Source organism: Oncorhynchus tshawytscha, unplaced genomic scaffold (assembly GCF_018296145.1).
Source record: "Oncorhynchus tshawytscha isolate Ot180627B unplaced genomic scaffold, Otsh_v2.0 Un_contig_612_pilon_pilon, whole genome shotgun sequence".
In the NCBI taxonomy this organism is placed as follows: Eukaryota; Metazoa; Chordata; class Actinopteri; order Salmoniformes; family Salmonidae; genus Oncorhynchus; species Oncorhynchus tshawytscha.
In genome coordinates this window covers 108,367-132,892 of record NW_024609596.1, presented here as the reverse complement: position 1 = coordinate 132,892, position 24,526 = coordinate 108,367, and the positions used below count along the sequence as shown (strand labels likewise).

Genomic DNA, 24,526 nt, shown 5'->3' with positions numbered 1-24,526 from the left:
ACCATAGATACACACATTAACATAGATACACACATTAAACAGAGATATACATGTTACCATAGATACACATTAACATAGATACACACATTAAACAGAGATATACATGTTACCATAGATACACACATAGATACACATTAACATAGATATAACATTAAACAGAGATATACATTAAACATTAAACAGAGATATACATGTTACCATAGATAACATTAACAGAGATATACATGTTACCATAGATACACATTAACATAGATATACACACATTAAACAGAGATATACATGTTACCATAGATACACATTAACATAGATACACACATTAATCAGAGATATACATGTTACCATAGATACACATTAACATAGATACACACATTAAACAGAGATAAACAGATATACATGTTACCATAGATACACATTAACATAGATACACACACATTAAACAGAGATATACATGTTACCATAGATACACATTAACATAGATACACACAAATTAAACGAGATATACATGTTACCATAGATACACATTAACATAGATACACACAAATTAAACGGAGATATACATGTTACCATAGATACACATTAACATAGATAAGATATACAGATACACACATTAAACAGAGATATACATGTTAACATAGATACACACATTAATAAACAAAGATATACAGTTGAAGTCGATAAGTTTACATACACCTTAGCCAAATACATTTAAACTCAGTTTTTCACAATCCCTGACATTTAATCCTAGTAAAAATTCCCTGTTTTAGGTCCGTTAGGATCACCACTTTATTTTAAGAATGTGAAATGTCAGAATAATAGTAGAGAGAATTATTTATTTCAGCTTTTATTTCTTTCATCACATTCCCAGTGGGTCAGAAGTTTACATACACTCCTTTAGCATTTGGTAGCATTGCCTTTAAATTGTTTAACGTGGGTCAAACGTTTCAGGTAGCCTTCCACAAGCTTCCCACAATAAGTTGGGTGAATTTTGGCCCATTCCTCCTGACAGAGCTGGTGTAACGGAGTCAGGTTTGCAGGCCTCCTTGCTCGCACACTTTTTCAGTTCTGCCCACACATTTTCTATAGGATTGAGGTCAGGGCGCCGACAGAGATGGCCGCCTCGCTTCGCGTTCCTAGGAAACTATGCAGTTTTTTGTTTTTTTACGTGTTATTTCTTACACTAGTACCCCAGGTCATCTTAGGTTTCATTACATACAGCCGAGAAGAACTACTGAATATAAGATCAGCGTCAACTCACCATCAGTACGACCAAGAATATGTTTTTCGCGATGCGGATCCTGTGTTCTGCCTTACAACCAGTGTAACCGAGTGGATCACATGCAGCGACCAAAAAAAAAAAAACGACTCAGAAAAAGAGGGAAACGAAGCGGTCTTCTGGTCAGACTCCGGAGACGGGCACATCGTGCACCACTCCCTAGCATTCTTCTTGCCAATGTCCAGTCTCTTGACAACAAGGTTGATGAAATCCGAGCAAGGGTAGCATTCCAGAGGGACATCAGAGACTGTAACGTTCTCTGCTTCACGGAAACATGGCTAACTGGAGAGACGCAATCCGAAGCGGTGCAGCCAGCGGGTTTCTCCACGCATCGCGCCGACAGAAACAAACATCTCTCTGGTAAGAAGAGGGGCGGGGGCGTATGCCTTATGACCAACGTGACATGGTGTGATGAAAGAAACATACAGGAACTCAAATCCTTCTGTTCACCTGATTTAGAATTCCTCACAATCAAATGTAGACCGCATTATCTACCAAGAGAATTCTCTTCGATTATAATCACAGCCGTATATATCCCCCAAGCAGACACATCGATGGCTCTGAACGAACTTTATTTAACTCTCTGCAAACTGGAAACGATTTATCCGGAGGCTGCATTCATTGTAGCTGGGGATTTTAACAAGGCTAATCTGAAAACAAGACTCCCTAAATTTTATCAGCATATCGATTGCGCAACCAGGGGTGGAAAGACCCTGGATCATTGTTACTCTAACTTCCGCGACGCATATAAGGCCCTGCCCCGCCCCCCTTTCGGAAAAGCTGACCACGACTCCATTTTGTTGATCCCTGCCTACAGACAGAAACTAAAACAAGAAGCTCCCACGCTGAGGTCTGTCCAACGCTGGTCCGACCAAGCTGACTCCACACTCCAAGACTGCTTCCATCACGTGTTCTGGGATATGTTTCGTATTGCGTCAGACAACAACATTGACGAATACGCTGATACGGTGTGCGAGTTCATTAGAACGTGCGTTGAAGATGTCGTTCCCATAGCAACGATTAAAACATTCCCTAACCAGAAACCGTGGATTGATGGCAGCATTCGTGTGAAACTGAAGGCACGAACCACTGCTTTTAATCAGGGCAAGGTGTCTGGTAACATGACTGAATACAAACAGTGCAGCTATTCCCTCCGCAAGGCTATCAAACAAGCTAAGCGCCAGTACAGAGACAAAGTAGAATCTCAATTCAACGGCTCAGACACAAGAGGTATGTGGCAGGGTCTACAGTCAATCACGGACTACAGGAAGAAACCCAGCCCAGTCACGGACCAGGATGTCTTGCTCCCAGGCAGACTAAATAACTTTTTTGCCCGCTTTGAGGACAATACAGTGCCACTAACACGGCCTGCAACGGAAACATGCGGTCTCTCCTTCACTGCAGCCGAAGTGAGTAAGACATTTAAACGTGTTAACCCTCGCAAGGCTGCAGGCCCAGACGGCATCCCCAGCCGCGCCCTCAGAGCATGCGCAGACCAGCTGGCCGGTGTGTTTACGGACATATTCAATCAATCCCTATACCAGTCTGCTGTTCCCACATGCTTCAAGAGGGCCACCATTGTTCCTGTTCCCAAGAAAGCTAAGGTAACTGAGCTAAACGACTACCGCCCGTAGCACTCACATCCGTCATCATGAAGTGCTTTGAGAGACTAGTCAAGGACCATATCACCTCCACCCTACCTGACACCCTTGACCCACTCCAATTTGCTTACCGCCCAAATAGGTCCACAGACGATGCAATCTCAACCACACTGCACACTGCCCTAACCCATCTGGACAAGAGGAATACCTATGTGAGAATGCTGTTCATCGACTACAGCTCGGCATTCAACACCATAGTACCCTCCAAGCTCGTCATCAAAGACCCTGGGTCTCGACCCCGCCCTGTGCAACTGGGTACTGGACTTCCTGACGGGCCGCCCCCAGGTGGTGAGGGTAGGCAACAACATCTCCTCCCCGCTGATCCTCAACACTGGGGCCCCACAAGGGTGCGTTCTGAGCCCTCTCCTGTACTCCCTGTTCACCCACGACTGCGTGGCCATGCACGCCTCCAACTCAATCATCAAGTTTGCGGACGACACAACAGTGGTAGGCTTGATTACCAACAACGACGAGACGGCCTACAGGGAGGAGGTGAGGGCCCTCGGAGTGTGGTGTCAGGAAAATAACCTCACACTCAACGTCAACAAAACTAAGGAGATGATTGTGGACTTCAGGAAACAGCAGAGGGAACACCCCCATCCACATCGATGGAACAGTAGTGGAGAGGGTAGCAAGTTTTAAGTTCCTCGGCATACACATCACAGACAAACTGAATTGGTCCACTCACACAGACAGCATCGTGAGGAAGGCGCAGCAGCGCCTCTTCAACCTCAGGAGGCTGAAGAAATTCGGCTTGTCACCAAAAGCACTCACAAACTTCTACAGATGCACAATCGAGAGCATCCTGGCGGGCTGTATCACCGCCTGGTATGGCAACTGCACCGCCCTCAACCGTAAGGCTCTCCAGAGGGTAGTGAGGTCTGCACAACGCATCACCGGGGCAAACTACCTGCCCTCCAGGACACCTACACCACCCGATGCTACAGGAAGGCCATAAAGATCATCAAGGACATCAACCACCCGAGCCACTGCCTGTTCACCCCGCTGTCATCCAGAAGGCGAGGTCAGTACAGGTGCATCAAAGCTGGGACCGAGAGACTGAAAAACAGCTTCTATCTCAAGGCCATCAGACTGTTAAACAGCCACCACTAACATTGAGTGGCTACTGCCAACACACTGTCAATGACACTGACTCTACTCCAGCCACTTTAATCATGGGAATTGATGGGAAATGATGTAAATATATCACTAGCCACTTTAAACAATGCTACCTTATATAATGTTACTTACCCTACATTATTCATCTCATATGCATACGTAGATACTGTACTCTATATCATCGACTGCATCCTTATGTAATACATGTATCACTAGCCACTTTAACTATGCCACTTGGTTTACATACTTATCTCATATGTATATACTGTACTCGATATCATCTACTGTATCTTGCCTATGCTGCTCTGTACCATCACTCATTCATATATCCTTATGTACATATTCTTTATCCCCTTACACTGTGTATAAGACAGTAGTTTTTTTGGAATTGTTAGTTAGATTACTTGCTCGTTATTACTGCATTGTCGGAACTAGAAGCACAAGCATTTCGCTACACTCGCATTAACATCTGCTAACCATGTGTATGTGACAAATAAAATTTGATTTGATGATTTGATTTGATTTGAAGGGCTTTGTGATGGCCACTCCAATACCTTGACGTTGTTGTCCTTAAGCCATTTTGCCACAACTTTGGAAGTATGCTTGGGGGTTATTGTCCATTTGGAAGACTCATTTGTGACCAAGCTTTAACTTCCTGCCTGATGTTGTGGAAAATATTAAAAACAAATACTGCTCAGATACCTGACGTCTTGAGATGTTGCTTCAATATATCCACATAATTGTCCTCATGATGCCATCTATTTTGTGAAGTGCACCAGTCCCTCCTGCAGCAAAGCACCCCCACAACATGATGCTGCCACCCCGTGCTTCACAGTTGGGATGGTGTTCTTCAGCTTGCAAGCCTCCCCTTTTTCCTCCAAACATAACGATGGTCATTATGGCCAAACAGTTCTATTTTTGTTTCATCAGACCAGAGGACATTTCTCCAAAAAGTATGATCTTTGTCCCCATGTGCAGTTGCAAACCGTAGTCTGGCTTTTTTATGGCGGTTTTGGAGCAGTGGTCTCTTCGTTGCAAAGCGACCTTTCAGTTTGTCGATATAGGACTTGTTTTACTGTGGATATAGATACTTTTGTACCTGTTTCGTCCAGCATCTTCACAAGGTCCTTTGCTGTTGTTCTGGGATTGATTTGCACTTTTCACACCAAAGTACGTTCATCTCCAGGAGACAGAACGCGTCTCCTTCCTGAGCGGTATGATGGCTGCTTGGTCCCATGGTGTTTATACTTGCGTACTATTGTTTGTACAGATGAACGTGGTACCTTCAGGCGTTTGGAAATTGCTCCCAAGGATGAACCAGACTTGTGGAGGTCTACAATTTTCTTTCTGAGGTCTTGGCTGATTTCTTTTGATTTTCCCATGATGTCAAGCAAAGAGGCACTGAGTTTTAGGTAGGCCTTGAAATACATCTACACCTCCAATTGACTCAAATGATGTCAATTAGCCTATCAGAAGCTTCTAAAGCCATGACATAATTTTCTGGAATGTTCCAAGCTGTTTAAAGGCACAGTCAACTTAGTGTATGTAAACTTCTGACCCACTGGAATTGTGATACAGTGAATTATCAGTGAAATAATCTGTCTGTAAACAGTTGTTGGAGAAATGACTTGTCATCCTCAAAGTAGATGTCCTAACCGACTCACCAAAACTATAGTTTGTTAACAAGAAATGTGTGGAGGGGTTGAAAAACAAGTTTTAATGACTCCAACCTAAGTGTATTTAAACTTCTGGCAACTGTATCAGACAGACTCATATCATACCGTCTCTGAGGTACGTATCAGACAGAATCATATCATACCGTCTCTGAGGTACGTTTCAGACAGAATCATATCGTCTCTGAGGTACATATCAGACAGAATCATATCATACCGTCTCTAAGGTACGTATCAGACAGAATCATATCGTCTCTGAGGTACATATCAGACAGAATCATATCATACCGTCTCTAAGGTACGTATCAGACAGAATCATATCATACCGTCTCTGAGGTACGCATCAGACAGAATCATATCATACCGTCTCTGAGGTACGTATCAGACAGAATCATACCGTCTCTGAGGTACGTATCAGACAGAATCATATCGTCTCTGAGGTACGTATCAGACAGAATCATACCGTCTCTGAGGTACGTATCAGACAGAATCATACCGTCTCTGAGGTACGTATCAGACAGAATCATACCGTCTCTGAGGACAGAATCATACCGTCTCTAAGGTACGTATCAGACAGAATCATACCGTCTCTGAGGTACGTATCAGACAGAATCATACCGTCTCTGAGGTACGTATCAGACAGAATCATACCGTCTCTGAGGTACGTATCAGACAGAATCATACCATACCGTCTCTAAGGTACGTATCAGACAGAATCATACCATACCGTCTCTAAGGTACGTATCAGACAGAATCATATCATACCGTCTCTAAGGTACGTATCAGACAGAATCATATCATACCGTCTCTAAGGTACGTATCAGACAGAATCATACCGTCTCTGAGGTACGTATCAGACAGAATCATATCATACCGTCTCTGAGGTACGTATCAGACAGAATCATACCATACCGTCTCTGAGGTACGTATCAGACAGAATCATACCATACCGTCTCGGAGGTACGTATCAGACAGAATCATACCATACCAGACAGAATCATATCTCTCTGAGGTACGTACGACAGAATCAGAATCATACCATACATACGTCTCTGAGGTACGTATCAGACAGAATCATACCAGAATCATACAGAATCATCATACCGTCTCTGAGGTACGTATCAGACAGAATCATATCTCTGAGACAGAAGAATCATACCATACCGTCTCTGAGGTACGTATCAGACAGAATCATACCATCTCTCTGAGGTACGTATCAGACAGAATCATATCATACCGTCTCTGAGGTACGTATCAGACAGAATCATACCATACAGTCTCTGAGTCTCTGAGGTACGTATCAGACAGAATCATATCATACCGTCTCTGAGGTACGTATCAGACAGAATCATATCATACCGTCTCTGAGGTACGTATCAGACAGAATCATACCATACCGTCTCTGAGGTACGTATCAGACAGAATCATACCATACCGTCTCTGAGGTACGTATCAGACAGAATCATACCATACCGAATCATACAGAATCATACATACAGTCTCTAAGGTACGTATCAGACAGAATCATATCCGTCTCTGAGGTACGTATCAGACAGAATCATATCGTCTCTGAGGTACGTATCAGACAGAATCATATCATACCGTCTCTGAAGGTACGTATCAGACAGAATCATATCGTCTCTGAGGTACAGAATCATATCAGACAGAATCATATATCATACCGTCTCTGAGGTACGTATCAGACAGAATCATATCATACAGTCTCTGAGGTACGTATCAGACAGAATCATATCATACAGTCTCTGAGGTACGTATCTGACAGAATCATATCGTCTCTGAGGTACGTATCAGACAGAATCATACCATACCGTCTCGGAGGTACGTATCAGACAGAATCATACCATACCGTCTCGGAGGTACGTATCAGACAGAATCATACCATACCGTCTCTGAGGTACGTATCAGACAGAATCATACCATACCGTCTCTGAGGTACGTATCAGACAGAATCATACCATACCGTCTCTGAGGTACGTATCAGACAGAATCATATCATACCGTCTCTGAGGTACGTATCAGACAGAATCATACCATACCGTCTCTGAGGTACGTATCAGACAGAATCATACCATACCGTCTCTGAGGTACGTATCAGACAGAATCATACCATACCGTCTCTGAGGTACGTATCAGACAGAATCATACCATACCGTCTCTGAGGTACGTATCAGACAGAATCATACCATACCGTCTCTGAGGTACGTATCAGACAGAATCATATCATACCGTCTCTGAGGTACGTATCAGACAGAATCATACCGTCTCTGAGGTACGTATCAGACAGAATCATACCGTCTCTGAGGTACGTATCAGACAGAATCATACCGTCTCTGAGGTACGTATCAGACAGAATCATACCATACTCTCTGAGGTACGTATCAGACAGAATCATACCGTCTCTGATACCAGACAGAATCATACTCTCTGAGGTACGTATCAGACAGAATCATACCATACCGTCTCTGAGGTACGTATCAGACAGAATCATATCCGTCTCTGAGGTACGACAGAATCAGACAGAATCATACCATACCGTCTCTAAGGTACGTATCAGACAGAATCATACCATACCGTCTCTGTCGTATCAGACAGAATCATAGTCTCTGTACAGAATATCAGACAGAATCATACATACCGTCTCTAAGGTACGTATCAGACAGAATCATACCATACTGTCTCTAAGGTACGTATCAGACAGAATCATACCGTACTGTCTCTAAGGTACGTATCAGACAGAATCATACCGTCTCTAAGGTACGTATCAGACAGAATCATACCGTCTCTGAGGTACGTATCAGACAGAATCATATCATACCGTCTCTAAGGTACGTATCAGACAGAATCATACCATACTGTCTCTAAGGTACGTATCAGACAGAATCATACCGTCTCTAAGGTACGTATCAGACAGAATCATACCGTCTCTAAGGTACGTATCAGACAGAATCCTATCATACCGTCTCTGAGGTACGTATCAGACAGAATCATATCATACAGTCTCTGAGGTACGTATCAGACAGAATCATATCATACAGTCTCTGAGGTACGTATCAGACAGAATCATATCATACAGTCTCTGAGGTACGTATCAGACAGAATCATATCATACAGTCTCTGAGGTACGTATCAGACAGAATCATATCATACAGTCTCTGAGGTACGTATCAGACAGAATCATACCGTCTCTGAGGTACGTATCAGACAGAATCATACCATACCGTCTCTGAGGTACGTATCAGACAGAATCATACCATACCGTCTCTGAGGTACGTATCAGACAGAATCATACCATACCGTCTCTGAGGTACGTATCAGACAGAATCAGACCATACCGTCTCTGAGGTACGTATCAGACAGAATCATATCATACCGTCTCTGAGGTACGTATCAGACAGAATCATACCATACCGTCTCTGAGGTACGTATCAGACAGAATCATACCATACCGTCTCTGAGGTACGTATCAGACAGAATCATACCATACCGTCTCTGAGGTACGTATCAGACAGAATCATATCATACCGTCTCTGTACTCTCAGACAGAATCATACCGTATCTCTGACAGAGACAGAATCATACCGTCTCTGAGGTACGTATCAGACAGAATCATACCGTCTCTGAGGTACGTATCAGACAGAATCATACCGTCTCTGAGGTACGTATCAGACAGAATCATACCGTCTCTGAGGTACGTATCAGACAGAATCATACCATACCGTCTCTAAGGTACGTATCAGACAGAATCATATCGTCTCTGAGGCACATATCAGACAGAATCATATCATACCGTCTCTGAGGTACGTATCTGACAGAATCATATCATACAGTCTCTGAGGTACGTATCAGACAGAATCATATCATACAGTCTCTGAGGTACGTATCAGACAGAATCATATCATACAGTCTCTGAGGTACGTATCTGACAGAATCATATCGTCTCTGAGGTACGTATCAGACAGAATCATATCGTCTCTGAGGTACGTATCAGACAGAATCATACCGTCTCTGAGGTACGTATCAGACAGAATCATACCATCTCTCTGAGGTACGTATCAGACAGAATCATATCAGACAGAATCATACCATACTGTCTCTAAGGTACGTATCAGACAGAATCATACCATACCGTCTCTGAGAATACGTATCAGACAGAATCATATCGTCTCTGAGGCACATATCAGACAGAATCATATCATACCGTCTCTGAGGTACGTATCTGACAGAATCATATCATACAGTCTCTGAGGTACGTATCAGACAGAATCATATCATACAGTCTCTGAGGTACGTATCAGACAGAATCATATCATACAGTCTCTGAGGTACGTATCTGACAGAATCATATCGTCTCTGAGGTACGTATCAGACAGAATCATATCGTCTCTGAGGTACGTATCAGACAGAATCATACCATACCGTCTCTAAGGTACGTATCAGACAGAATCATACCATCCTGTCTCTAAGGTACGTATCAGACAGAATCATACCGTCTCTAAGGTACGTATCAGACAGAATCATACCATACTGTCTCTAAGGTACGTATCAGACAGAATCATACCGTCTCTAAGGTACGTATCAGACAGAATCATACCGTCTCTAAGGTACGTATCAGACAGAATCATACCGTCTCTGAGGTACGTATCAGACAGAATCATATCTCTGAGGTACGTATCAGACAGAATCATACTACCGTCTCTGAGGTACGTATCAGACAGAATCATACCATACTGTCTCTAAGGTACGTATCAGACAGACATCATACCGTCTCTAAGGTACGTATCAGACAGAATCATACCTCTGTCTCATAAGTCTCTAGGGTACGTATCAGACTCTGAGAAATCATATCATACCGTCTCTGAGGTACGTATCAGACAGAATCATATCATACAGTCTCTGAGGTACGTATCAGACAGAATCATATCATACAGTCTCTGAGGTACGTATCAGACAGAATCATAGAATCATACAGTCTCTGAGGTACGTATCAGACAGAATCATATCATACCGTCTCTAAGGTACGTATCAGACAGAATCTATCATGTCTCTGAGGTACGTATCAGACAGAATCATACATACGTCTCTGAGGTACGTATAGAAGAATCATACCGTCTCTGAGGTACGTATCAGACAGAATCATATCAGAATACAGTCTCTGAGGTACGTATCAGACAGAATCATACTGTCTAAGGTACGTATCTGGGTACGTATCAGACAGAATCATACCGTCTCTGAGGTACGTATCAGACAGAATCATACCAGGTACCAGACAGAATCATCTCTCTCTGAAGGTACGTATCAGACAGAATCATACCGTCTCTAAGGTACGTATCAGACAGAATCATACCATACCGTCTCTAAGGTACGTATCAGACAGAATCATACCATACTGTCTCTAAGGTACGTATCAGACAGAATCATACCGTCTCTGAGGTACGTATCAGACAGAATCATATCATACAGTCTCTGAGGTACGTATCAGACAGAATCATATCATCTCTGAGGTACGTATCAGACAGAATCATATCATACAGTCTCTGAGGTACGTATCAGACAGAATCATACCGTCTCTGAGGTATGTATCAGCGAAACAGAGGCATCGCACCACTCCTGATAGAGAGTCGTCAGCTGATCTTGGCTCGATCCTCCTCTGCACCGGAGCTACTTCCTCCTGGTCAGCTAGCGCTGCGTTGGCCTCCTGGATCTACACACACACACACAGGAAGTGATGTCACACTCATTGGATGCTCTGTGAGAACCAACCAACGTATTATATTGTGAGAACCAAATCTATTTTATATGTTTTGAGTACTGATGTAATTCTAGACATTCAATGACATATCATTATTTAAATATTCCCCATATAATGTTGGGCTAACATGGCTGCCATAGAACGGTGTCACGTTCATCATGATGCTCATTCTAGACATCCAGGGTGCGTTGGGAAATTCACACCCTCTGGTTTGATGCTCATTCTAGACATCCAGGGTGCGTTGGGAAATTCACACCCTCTGGTTTGATGCTCATTCTAGACATCCAGGGTGCGTTGGGAAATTCACACCCTCTGGTTTGATGCTCATTCTAGACATCCAGGGTGCGTTGGGAAATTCACACCCTGTGGTTTGATGCTCATTCTAGACATCCAGGGTGCGTTGGGAAATTCACACCCTCTGGTTTGATGCTCATTCTAGACATCCAGGGTGCGTTGGGAAATTCACACCCTCTGGTTTGATGCTCATTCTAGACATCCAGGGTGCGTTGGGAAATTCACACCCTCTGGTTTGATGCTCATTCTAGACATCCAGGGTGCGTTGGGAAATTCACACCCTCTGGTTTGATGCTCATTCTAGACATCCAGGGTGCGTTGGGAAATTCACACCCTCTGGTTTGATGCTCATTCTAGTCATCCAGGGTGCGTTGGGAAATTCACACCCTCTGGTTTGATGCTCATTCTAGACATCCAGGGTGCGTTGGGAAATTCACACCCTCTGGTTTGATGCTCATTCTAGACATCCAGGGTGCGTTGGGAAATTCACACCCTCTGGTTTGATGCTCATTCTAGACATCCAGGGTGCGTTGGGAAATTCACACCCTCTGGTTTGATGCTCATTCTAGACATCCAGGGTGCGTTGGGAAATTCACACCCTCTGGTTTGATGCTCATTCTAGACATCCAGGGTGCGTTGGGAAATTCACACCCTCTGGTTTGATGCTCATTCTAGACATCCAGGGTGCGTTGGGAAATTCACACCCTCTGGTTTGATGCTCATTCTAGACATCCAGGGTGCAAGAGGTGCCGGAGCATAACAATAATTTATGGAATTAACAAACGGCCCCGGTTGACACGGCCCCGGTTGACACGGCCCCGGTTGACACGGCCACGGTTGTAAACATTGGCAAAAAAAACAACAACCTAAAATGTAAAATTGTTGGCGGTGACACAGCCACGGTTACTAATGCTCCAGACAACATGAAAACACTAACATGGTCAGAGTGCTGTGCATCAAGCTGTCTCACTAAGGTAACGGGAGACAGACTAGTGTCCTGTCCAGGGGGTGTCCTGGTACATCAAGCTGTCTCACTACAGAAACAGGAGACAGACTAGTGTCCTGTCCAGGGGGTGTCCTGGTACATCAAGCTGTCTCACTACAGAAACAGGAGACAGACTAGTGTCCTGTCCAGGGGGTGTCCTGGTACATCAAGCTGTCTCACTAAGGTAACGGGAGACAGACTAGTGTCCTGTCCAGGGGGTGTCCTGGTACATCAAGCTGTCTCACTAAGGTAACGGGAGACAGACTAGTGTCCTGTCCAGGGGGTGTCCTGGTACATCAAGCTGTCTCACTAAGGAAACAGGAGACAGACTAGTGTCCTGTCCAGGGGGTGTCCTGGTACATCAAGCTGTCTCACTACAGAAACAGGAGACAGACTAGTGTCCTGTCCAGGGGGTGTCCTGGTACATCAAGCTGTCTCACTAAGGAAACAGGAGACAGACTAGTGTCCTGTCCAGGGGGTGTCCTGTACATCAAGCTGTCTCACTACAGAAACAGGAGACAGACTAGTGTCCTGTCCAGGGGGTGTCCTGGTACATCAAGCTGTCTCACTACAGAAACAGGAGACAGACTAGTGTCCTGTCCAGGGGGTGTCCTGGTACATCAAGCTGTCTCACTACAGAAACAGGAGACAGACTAGTGTCCTGTCCAGGGGGTGTCCTGTACATCAAGCTGTCTCACTACAGAAACAGGAGACAGACTAGTGTCCTGTCCAGGGGATGTCCAGTACATCAAGCTGTCTCACTGTGTGTGTTACCTTGCTGGTAGGGGTGGGGATGGGGCGTTTCTTCCCAGACACTCTACTCTTCCTGATGCGTCTGAAGCTCTGTCTGAGAGACTTCTTCAGACTCTTCACTCTGCTGAGAGGACCCTCCATCGCTAGGGAGTCGTTAGGGTGCAGGGTACACCTGGAGACAACAGAGAGACAGAACAGATTAACACACCAGAGGGGACACCTGGAGACAACAGAGAGACAGAACAGATTAACAACACCAGAGGGGACACCTGGAGACAACAGAGAGACAGAACAGATTAACACACCAGAGGGGACACCTGGAGACAACAGAGAGACAGAACAGATTAACACACCAGAGGGGACACCTGGAGACAACAGAGAGACAGAACAGATTAACAACACCAGAGGGGACACCTGGAGACAGAACAGATTAACAACACCAGAGGGGACATCTGGAGACAACAGAGGGGACATATGGAGACAACAGAGAGACAGAACAGATTAACAACACCAGAGGGGACATCTGGAGACAACAGAGACAGAACAGATTAACAACACCAGAGGGGACATCTGGAGACAACAGAGAGACAGAACAGATTAACACACCAGAGGGGACACCTGGAGACAACAGAGAGACAGAACAGATTAACACACCAGAGGGGACATCTGGAGACAACAGAGGGTACATCTGGAGACAACAGAGAGACAGAACAGATTAACAACACCAGAGGGGACATCTAGAAACAACAGAGAGACAGAACAGATTAACAACACCAGAGGGGACATCTAGAGACAACAGAGAGACACAACAGAGGGGACACCTGGAGACACCAGAGGGGACATCTGGAGACAACAGAGAGACAGAACAGATTAACAACACACCAGAGGGGACATCTGGAGACAACAGAGACAGAACAGATTAACAACACCAGAGGGGACATCTGGAGACAACAGAGAGACAGAACAGATTAACAACACCAGAGGGGACATCTAGAGACAACAGAGAGACACAACAGAGGGGACACCTGGAGAACAGAGGGGACATCTGGAGACAACAGAGACAGAACAGATTAACAACACACCAGAGGGGACATCTGGAGACAGAACAGATTAGAGGGGACATCTGGAGACAACAGAGGGACATCTGGAGACAACAGAGAGACAGAACAGATTAACAACACCAGAGGGGACATCTAGAAACAACAGAGAGACAGAACAGATTAACAACACCAGAGGGGACATCTAGAGACAACAGAGAGACACAACAGAGGGGACACCTGGAGACACCAGAGGGGACATCTGGAGACAACAGAGAGACAGAACAGATTAACAACACACCAGAGGGGACATCTGGAGACAACAGAGACAGAACAGATTAACACACCAGAGGGGACATCTGGAGACAACAGAGGGGACATCTGGAGACAACAGAGAGACACAACAGAGGGGACACCTGGAGACACCAGAGGGGACATCTGGAGACAACAGAGAGACAGAACAGATTAACAACACACCAGAGGGGACATCTGGAGACAACAGAGGGGACACCTGGAGACAACAGAGGGGACATCTGGAGACAACAGAGACAGAATAGATGAACAACACCAGAGGGGACATCTGGAGACAACAGAGGGGACATCTGGAGACAACAGAGACAGAACAGATTAACACACACCAGAGGGGACATCTGGAGACAACAGAGACAGAACAGATGAACTACACACCAGAGGGACATCTGGAGACAACAGAGACAGAACAGATGAACTACACACCAGAGGGGACATCTGGAGACAACAGAGACAGAACAGATTAACAACACACCAGAGGGGACATCTGGAGACAACAGAGAGACAGAACAGATTAACACACCAGAGGGGACATCTGGAGACAACAGAGACAGAACAGATGAACTACACACCAGAGGGGACATCTGGAGACAACAGAGACAGAACAGATTAACAACACACCAGAGGGGACATCTGGAGACAACAGAGAGACAAAACAGATTAACACACCAGATGGGACATCTGGAGACACCAGAGGGGACATCTGGAGACAACAGAGACAGAACAGATTAACAACACACCAGAGGGGACATCTGGAGACAACAGAGGGGACATCTGGAGACAGCAGAGACAGAACAGATTAACAACACCAGAGGGGACATCTAGAGACAACAGAGAGACACAACAGAGGGGACAACTGGAGACACCAGAGGGGACATCTGGAGACAACAGAGAGACAGAACAGATTAACAACACACCAGAAGGGACATCTGGAGACAACAGAGACAGAACAGATTAACACAACAGAGGGGACATCTGGAGACAACAGAGACAGATTAACAACACACCAGAGGGGACATCTGGAGACAACAGAGACAGAACAGATTAACACACCAGAGGGGACATCTGGAGACAACAGAGGGGACACCTGGAGACAAGAGGGGACATCTGGAGACAACAGAGACAGAATAGATAAACAACACCAGAGGGGACATCTGGAGACAACAGAGGGGACATCTGGAGACAGCAGAGACAGAACAGATTAACAACACAACAGAGGGGACATCTGGAGACAACAGAGGGGACATCTGGAGACAACAGAGAGACAGAACAGATTAACAACACACCAGAGGGGACACCTGGAGACAACAGAGGGGACATCTGGAGACAACAGAGAGAGAACGGATTAACACACACCAGAAGGGACATCTGGAGACAACAGAGGGGACATCTGGAGACAACAGAGAGGACATCTGGAGACAACAGAGGGGACATCTGGAGACAACAGAGACAGAACAGATTAACACACCAGAGGGGACATCTGGAGACAACAGAGACAGAACAGATTAACACACCAGAGGGGACATCTGGAGACAACAGAGGGGACATCTGGAGACAACAGAGGGGACATCTGGAGACAACAGAGACGACATCTGGAGACAACAGAGACAGAACAGATTAACAACACACCAGAGGGGACATCTGGAGACAACAGAGAAAGTACAGCGTGTCTACCAGGCCAGTAGAGTAGTGTGTGTGTGTGTGTGTGGTGTGTGTACCTGGCCAGTAGAGTCGTGTGTGTGTGTGTGTGTGTGTGTGTGTGTGTGTGTGTGTGTGTGTGTGTGTGTGTGTGTGTGTGTGTGTGTGTGTGTGTGTGTGTGTGTGTGTGTACCTGGCCAGTACAGCAGTGCGTCTGTGGTAGTCAAACAGTCCGAAGCCGTGACTCGTCCCGAACGCTACGAGGTTCCACTCCGCATGCAGCATCACGGAGGTAACAGAGGCTGGGGGCAGGGCCTGCACCAGGACCAATGGTTGGAAGCCTGGAGGGAAGGGGGCGGGGCTGGCTCGGGGCTCCAGCCTATCATGGCCCTTCCAGGTGAACCCCTCTCGGTCCTGAAGCAGGTCGACCGTGGAGACATCGACCGTGTGGTCCGACCATTCATCACTCAGACCCAGCACGATCACCTGGAGACACAGACAGACAGAGACAGAGAGACCATTCATCACTCAGACCCAGCACGATCACCTGGAGACACAGACACACAGAGACAGACAAGACCATTCATCACTCAGACCCAGCACGATCACCTGGAGACACAGACACACAGACCATTCATCACTCAGACCCAGCACGATGAGCTGGAGACACAGACACACAGAGACAGACAGACCATTCATCACTCAGACCCAGCACGATCACCTGGAGACACAGACACACAGAGACAGACAGACCATTCATCACTCAGACCCAGCACGATCACCTGGAGACACAGACACACAGAGACAGACAGACAGACAGACCATTCATCACTCAGACCCAGCACGATCACCTGGAGACACAGACACACAGAGACAGACAGACAGACCATTCATCACTCAGACCCAGCACGATCACCTGGAGACACAGACACACAGAGACAGACAGAGACAGAGAGACCATTCATCACTCAGACCCAGCACGATGAGCTGGAGACACAGACACACAGAGACAGACAGACAGACCATTCATCACTCAGACCCAGCACGATCACCTGGAGACACAGACACACAGAGACAGACAGACCATTCATCACTCAGACCCAGCACGATCACCTGGAGAAACAGACGAACAGACGATTTTATTGGCTCTCAAGAAGAAGAGGCAGTGTCTAATTACCAAAACACAGTGTGTGTGTGTGGTACCTGTCCAGCTGTCCCGGCCACCACCAGTCTACAGCTGTATTTACACAGACTGATCTTCTGGATCCCCAGGCGAGGATCATCACTATACGGATCAAAACAGCCCACCTAGAACACACATCATCATCATCATCACTATACGGATCAAAACAGCCCACCTAAAACACACATCATCATCATCACTATACAGATCAAAACAGCCCACCTAGAACACACATCATCATCATCACTATACAGATCAAAACAGCCCACCTAGAACACACATCATCATCATCACTATACAGATCAAAACAGCCCACCTAGAACACACATCATCATCATCACTATACAGATCAAAACAGCCCACCTAGAACACACATCATCATCATCATCACTATACAGATCAAAACAGCCCACCTAGAACACACATCATCATCATCATCATCATCATCACATACGGATCAAAACAGACCACCTAGAACACACATCATCATCATCACTATACAGATCAAAACAGCCCACCTAGAACACACATCATCATCATCATCACTATACAGATCAAAACAGCCCACCTAGAAAACAGCCCACCTAGAACACACACACATCATCATCATCATCATCATCATCACTATACGGATCAAAACAGCCACCTAGAACACACATCATCATCACTATACAGATCAAAACAGCCCACCTAGAACACACATCATCATCATCATCACATATACAGATCAAAACAGCCCACCTAGAACACACATCATCATCATCACTATACGGATCAAAACAGCCCACCTAGAACACACATCATCATCATCACTATACGGATCAAAACAGCCCATCTAGAACACACATCATCATCACTATACAGATCAAAACAGCCCACCTAGAACACACATCATCATCATCATCATCATCATCACTCATACGGATCAAAACAGCCCACCTAGAACACACATCATCATCATCACTATACGGATCAAAACAGCCCACCTAGAACACACATCATCATCATCACTATACAGATCAAAACAGCCCACCTAGAACACACATCATCATCATCATCATCACACATATACGGATCAAAACAGCCCACCTCAGAACACTCATCATCATCACTATACAGATCAAAACAGCCCACCTAGAACACACATCATCATCATCATCATCATCACTATACACTATACGGATCAAAACAGCCCACCTAGAACACACATCATCATCATCACTATACGGATCAAAACAGCCCACCTAGAACACACATCATCATCATCACTATACGGATCAAAACAGCCCACCTAGAACACACATCATCATCATATACAGATCAAAACAGCCCACCTAGAACACACATCATCATCATCACTATACGGATCAAAACAGCCCACCTAGAACACACATCATCATCATCATCATCACTATCATCAGCCCACCTAGAACACACATCATCATCACACTATACAGATCAAAACAGCCCACCTAGAACACACATCATCATCACACTATACGGATCAAAACAGCCCACCTAGAACACACATCATCATCATCACTATACAGATCAAAACAGCCCACCTAGAACACACATCATCATCATCATCATCACTATACGGATCAAAACAGCCCACCTAGAACACACATCATCATCATCACTATACGGATCAAAACAGCCCATCTAGAACACACATCATCATCATCATCATCATCATCATCATCATCATCATCACTATACGGATCAAAACAGCCCACCTAGAACACACATCATCATCATCACTATACAGATCAAAACAGCCCATCTAGAACACACATCATCATCATCACTATACGGATCAAAACAGCCCACCTAGAACACACATCATCATCATCACTATACAGATCAAAACAGCCCACCTAGAACACACATCATCATCATCACTATACAGATCAAAACAGCCCACCTAGAACACACATCATCATCATCACTATACGGATCAAAACAGCCCACCTAGAACACACATCATCATCATCACTATACAGATCAAAACAGCCCACCTAGAACACACATCATCATCACTATACAGATCAAAACAGCCCACCTAGAACACACATCATCATCATCATCATCATCAGCCCATCAGAACACGGATCAAAACAGCCCACCTAGAACACACATCATCATCATCACTATACAGATCAAAACAGCCCATCTAGAACACACATCATCATCATCATCATCATCATATACGGATCAAAACAGCCCACCTAGAACACACATCATCATCATCACTATACAGATCAAAACAGCCCACCTAGAACACACATCATCATCATCACTATACAGATCAAAACAGCCCACCTAGAACACACATCATCATCATCACTATACAGATCAAAACAGCCCACCTAGAACACACATCATCATCATCACTATACAGATCAAAACAGCCCACCTAGAACACACATCATCATCATCATCAAAACAGCCCATCACTATATCATCATCATCAAAACAGCCCACCTAGAACACACATCATCATCATCACTCACTATACGGATCAAAACAGCCCACCTAGAACACACATCATCATCATCATCATCACTATACGGATCAAAACAGCCCACCTAGAACACACATCATCATCATCACTATACAGATCAAAACAGCCCACCTAACACACATCATCATCATCATCATCTCATCATCACTATACAGATCAAAACAGCCCACCTAGAACACACATCATCATCATCACTATACGGATCAAAACAGCCCACCTAGAACACACATCATCATCATCATCATCATCATCATCATCACTATACGGATCAAAACAGCCCACCTAGAACACACATCATCATCATCACTATACAGATCAAAACAGCCCACCTAGAACACACATCATCATCATCACTATACGGATCAAAACAGCCCACCTAGAACACACATCATCATCATCACTATACATCACTATACGGATCAAAACAGCCCACCTAGAACACACATCATCATCATCATCATCACTATACGGATCAAAACAGATAGAACAACATCATCATCATCACTATACAGATCAAAACAGCCCACCTAGAACACACATCATCATCATCATCACTATACAGATCAAAACAGCCCACCTAGAACACACATCATCATCATCACACATATACGGATCAAAACAGCCCACCTAGAACACAGCCCACCTAGAACACATCATCACTATACGGATCAAAACAGCCCACATCACTATACGGATCAAAACAGCCCACCTAGAACACACATCATCATCACTATACAGATCAAAACAGCCCACCTAGAACACACATCATCATCATCATCATCAAAACATCATCATCATCATCACTATACGGATCAAAACAGCCCACCTAGAACACACATCATCATCATCACTATACGGATCAAAACAGCCCACCTAGAACACACATCATCATCATCACTATACAGATCAAAACAGCCCACCTAGAACACACATCATCATCATCATCATCATCATCATCACTATACGGATCAAAACAGCCCACCTAGAACACACATCATCATCACTATACAGATCAAAACAGCCCACCTAGAACACACATCATCATCATCATCATCATCACTACATCATCACGGATCAAAACAGCCCACCTAGAACACACATCATCATCATCACTATACGGATCAAAACAGCCCACCTAGAACACACATCATCATCATCACTATACGGATCAAAACAGCCCACCTAGAACACACATCATCATCACTATACAGATCAAAACAGCCCACCTAGAACACACATCATCATCATCACTATACAGATCAAAACAGCCCACCTAGAACACACATCATCATCACTATACGGATCAAAACAGCCCACCTAGAACACACATCATCATCATCACTATACAGATCAAAACAGCCCACCTAGAACACACATCATCATCACTATACAGATCAAAACAGCCCACCTAGAACACACATCATCATCATCATCACTATACGGATCAAAACAGCCCACCTAGAACACACATCATCATCATCACTATACGGATCAAAACAGCCCATCTAGAACACACATCATCATCATCATCAAAACATCACACATCATCATCACTATACATCATCAAAACAGCCCACCTAGAACACACATCATCATCATCACTATACAGATCAAAACAGCCCATCTAGAACACACATCATCATCATCACTATACGGATCAAAACAGCCCACCTAGAACACACATCATCATCATCACTATACGGATCAAAACAGCCCACCTAGAACACACATCATCATCATCATCATCACTATACGGATCAAAACAGCCCACCTAGAACACACATCATCATCATCACTATACAGATCAAAACAGCCCACCTAAAACACACATCATCATCATCATCATCATCATCATCACTATACAGATCAAAACAGCCCACCTAGAACACACATCATCATCATCACTATACGGATCAAAACAGCCCATCTAGAACACACATCATCATCATCATCATCATCACTATACGGATCAAAACAGCCCACCTAGAACACACATCATCATCATCACTATACAGATCAAAACAGCCCACCTAGAACACACATCATCATCATCACTATACGGATCAAAACAGCCCACCTAGAACACACATCATCATCATCACTATACGGATCAAAACAGCCCACCTAGAACACACATCATCATCATCATCATCATCATCACATATACGGATCAAAACAGCCCACCTAGAACACACATCATCACTATACAGATCAAAACAGCCCACCTAGAACACACATCATCATCATCATCACTATACAGATCAAAACAGCCCACCTAGAACACACATCATCATCATCACTATACGGATCAAAACAGCCCACCTAGAACACACATCATCATCATCACTATACGGATCAAAACAGCCCATCTAGAACACACATCATCATCACTATACAGATCAAAACAGCCCACCTAGAACACACATCATCATCATCATCATCATCATCACACATATACGGATCAAAACAGCCCACCTAGAACACACATCATCATCATCACTATACGGATCAAAACAGCCCACCTAGAACACACATCATCATCATCACTATACAGATCAAAACAGCCCACCTAGAACACACATCATCATCATCATCATCATCATCACTCATCATCATCACTATACGGATCAAAACAGCCCATCAAAACACACATCATCATCACTATACAGATCAAAACAGCCCACCTAGAACACACATCATCATCATCATCATCATCACTATACGGATCAAAACAGCCCACCTAGAACACACATCATCATCATCACTATACGGATCAAAACAGCCCACCTAGAACACACATCATCATCATCACTATACGGATCAAAACAGCCCATCTAGAACACACATCATCATCATCATCATATACAGATCAAAACAGCCCACCTAGAACACACATCATCATCATCATCATATACAGATCAAAACAGCCCACCTAGAACACACATCATCATCATCATCACTATACAGATCAAAACAGCCCACCTAGAACACACATCATCATCATCATCATCATCAAAACAGCCCACCTCACACATCATCATCACTATACGGATCAAAACAGCCCACCTAGAACACACATCATCATCATATACGGATCAAAACAGCCCACCTAGAACACACATCATCATCACTATACAGATCAAAACAGCCCACCTAGAACACACATCATCATCATCATCATCACTATACGGATCAAAACAGCCCACCTAGAACACACATCATCATCATCACTATACGGATCAAAACAGCCCACCTAGAACACACATCATCATCATCACTATACAGATCAAAACAGCCCACCTAGAACACACATCATCATCATCACTATACAGATCAAAACAGCCCACCTAGAACACATCATCATCATCACTATACAGATCAAAACAGCCCACCTAGAACACACATCATCATCATCACTATACAGATCAAAACAGCCCACCTAGAACACACATCATCATCATCACTATACGGATCAAAACAGCCCACCTAGAACACACATCATCATCATCACTATACAGATCAAAACAGCCCACCTAGAACACACATCATCATCACTATACAGATCAAAACAGCCCACCTAGAACACACATCATCATCATCACTATACGGATCAAAACAGCCCACCTAGAACACACATCATCATCATCACTATACGGATCAAAACAGCCCATCTAGAACACACATCATCATCATCATCATCACTATACGGATCAAAACAGCCCACCTAGAACACACATCATCATCATCACTATACAGATCAAAACAGCCCATCTAGAACACACATCATCATCATCACTATACGGATCAAAACAGCCCACCTAGAACACACATCATCATCATCACTATACGGATCAAAACAGCCCACCTAGAACACACATCATCATCATCATCACTATACGGATCAAAACAGCCCACCTAGAACACACATCATTATCATCACTATACAGATCAAAACAGCCCACCTAAAACACACATCATCATCATCATCATCACTATACAGATCAAACAGCCCACCTAGAACACACATCATCATCATCACTATACGGATCAAAACAGCCCATCTAGAACACACATCATCATCATCATCATCATCACTATACGGATCAAAACAGCCCACCTAGAACACACATCATCATCATCACTATACAGATCAAAACAGCCCACCTAGAACACACATCATCATCATCACTATACGGATCAAAACAGCCCACCTAGAACACACATCATCATCATCACTATACGGATCAAAACAGCCCACCTAGAACACACATCATCATCATCACTATACAGATCAAAACAGCCCA

The 24,526-nt window shown here is 44.4% G+C and overlaps 1 protein-coding gene across 1 annotated transcript in view; it reads right to left on the bottom strand.

Moving 5' to 3' along the window:
- The window catches only part of llgl1 (LLGL scribble cell polarity complex component 1), a 77,224-nt gene that overhangs the window by 17,144 nt on the left and 35,554 nt on the right, over window positions 1–24,526 (bottom strand). The window contains exons 12-15 of the mRNA XM_042316141.1: window positions 17,716–17,820; window positions 16,706–16,998; window positions 13,550–13,700; window positions 11,310–11,448 (exon numbers count right to left, since the gene is read on the bottom strand). Of these exons, the coding sequence (XP_042172075.1) occupies window positions 11,310–11,448; window positions 13,550–13,700; window positions 16,706–16,998; window positions 17,716–17,820 (688 nt within the window). The remainder of the gene's footprint in view (window positions 1–11,309; window positions 11,449–13,549; window positions 13,701–16,705; window positions 16,999–17,715; window positions 17,821–24,526) is intronic.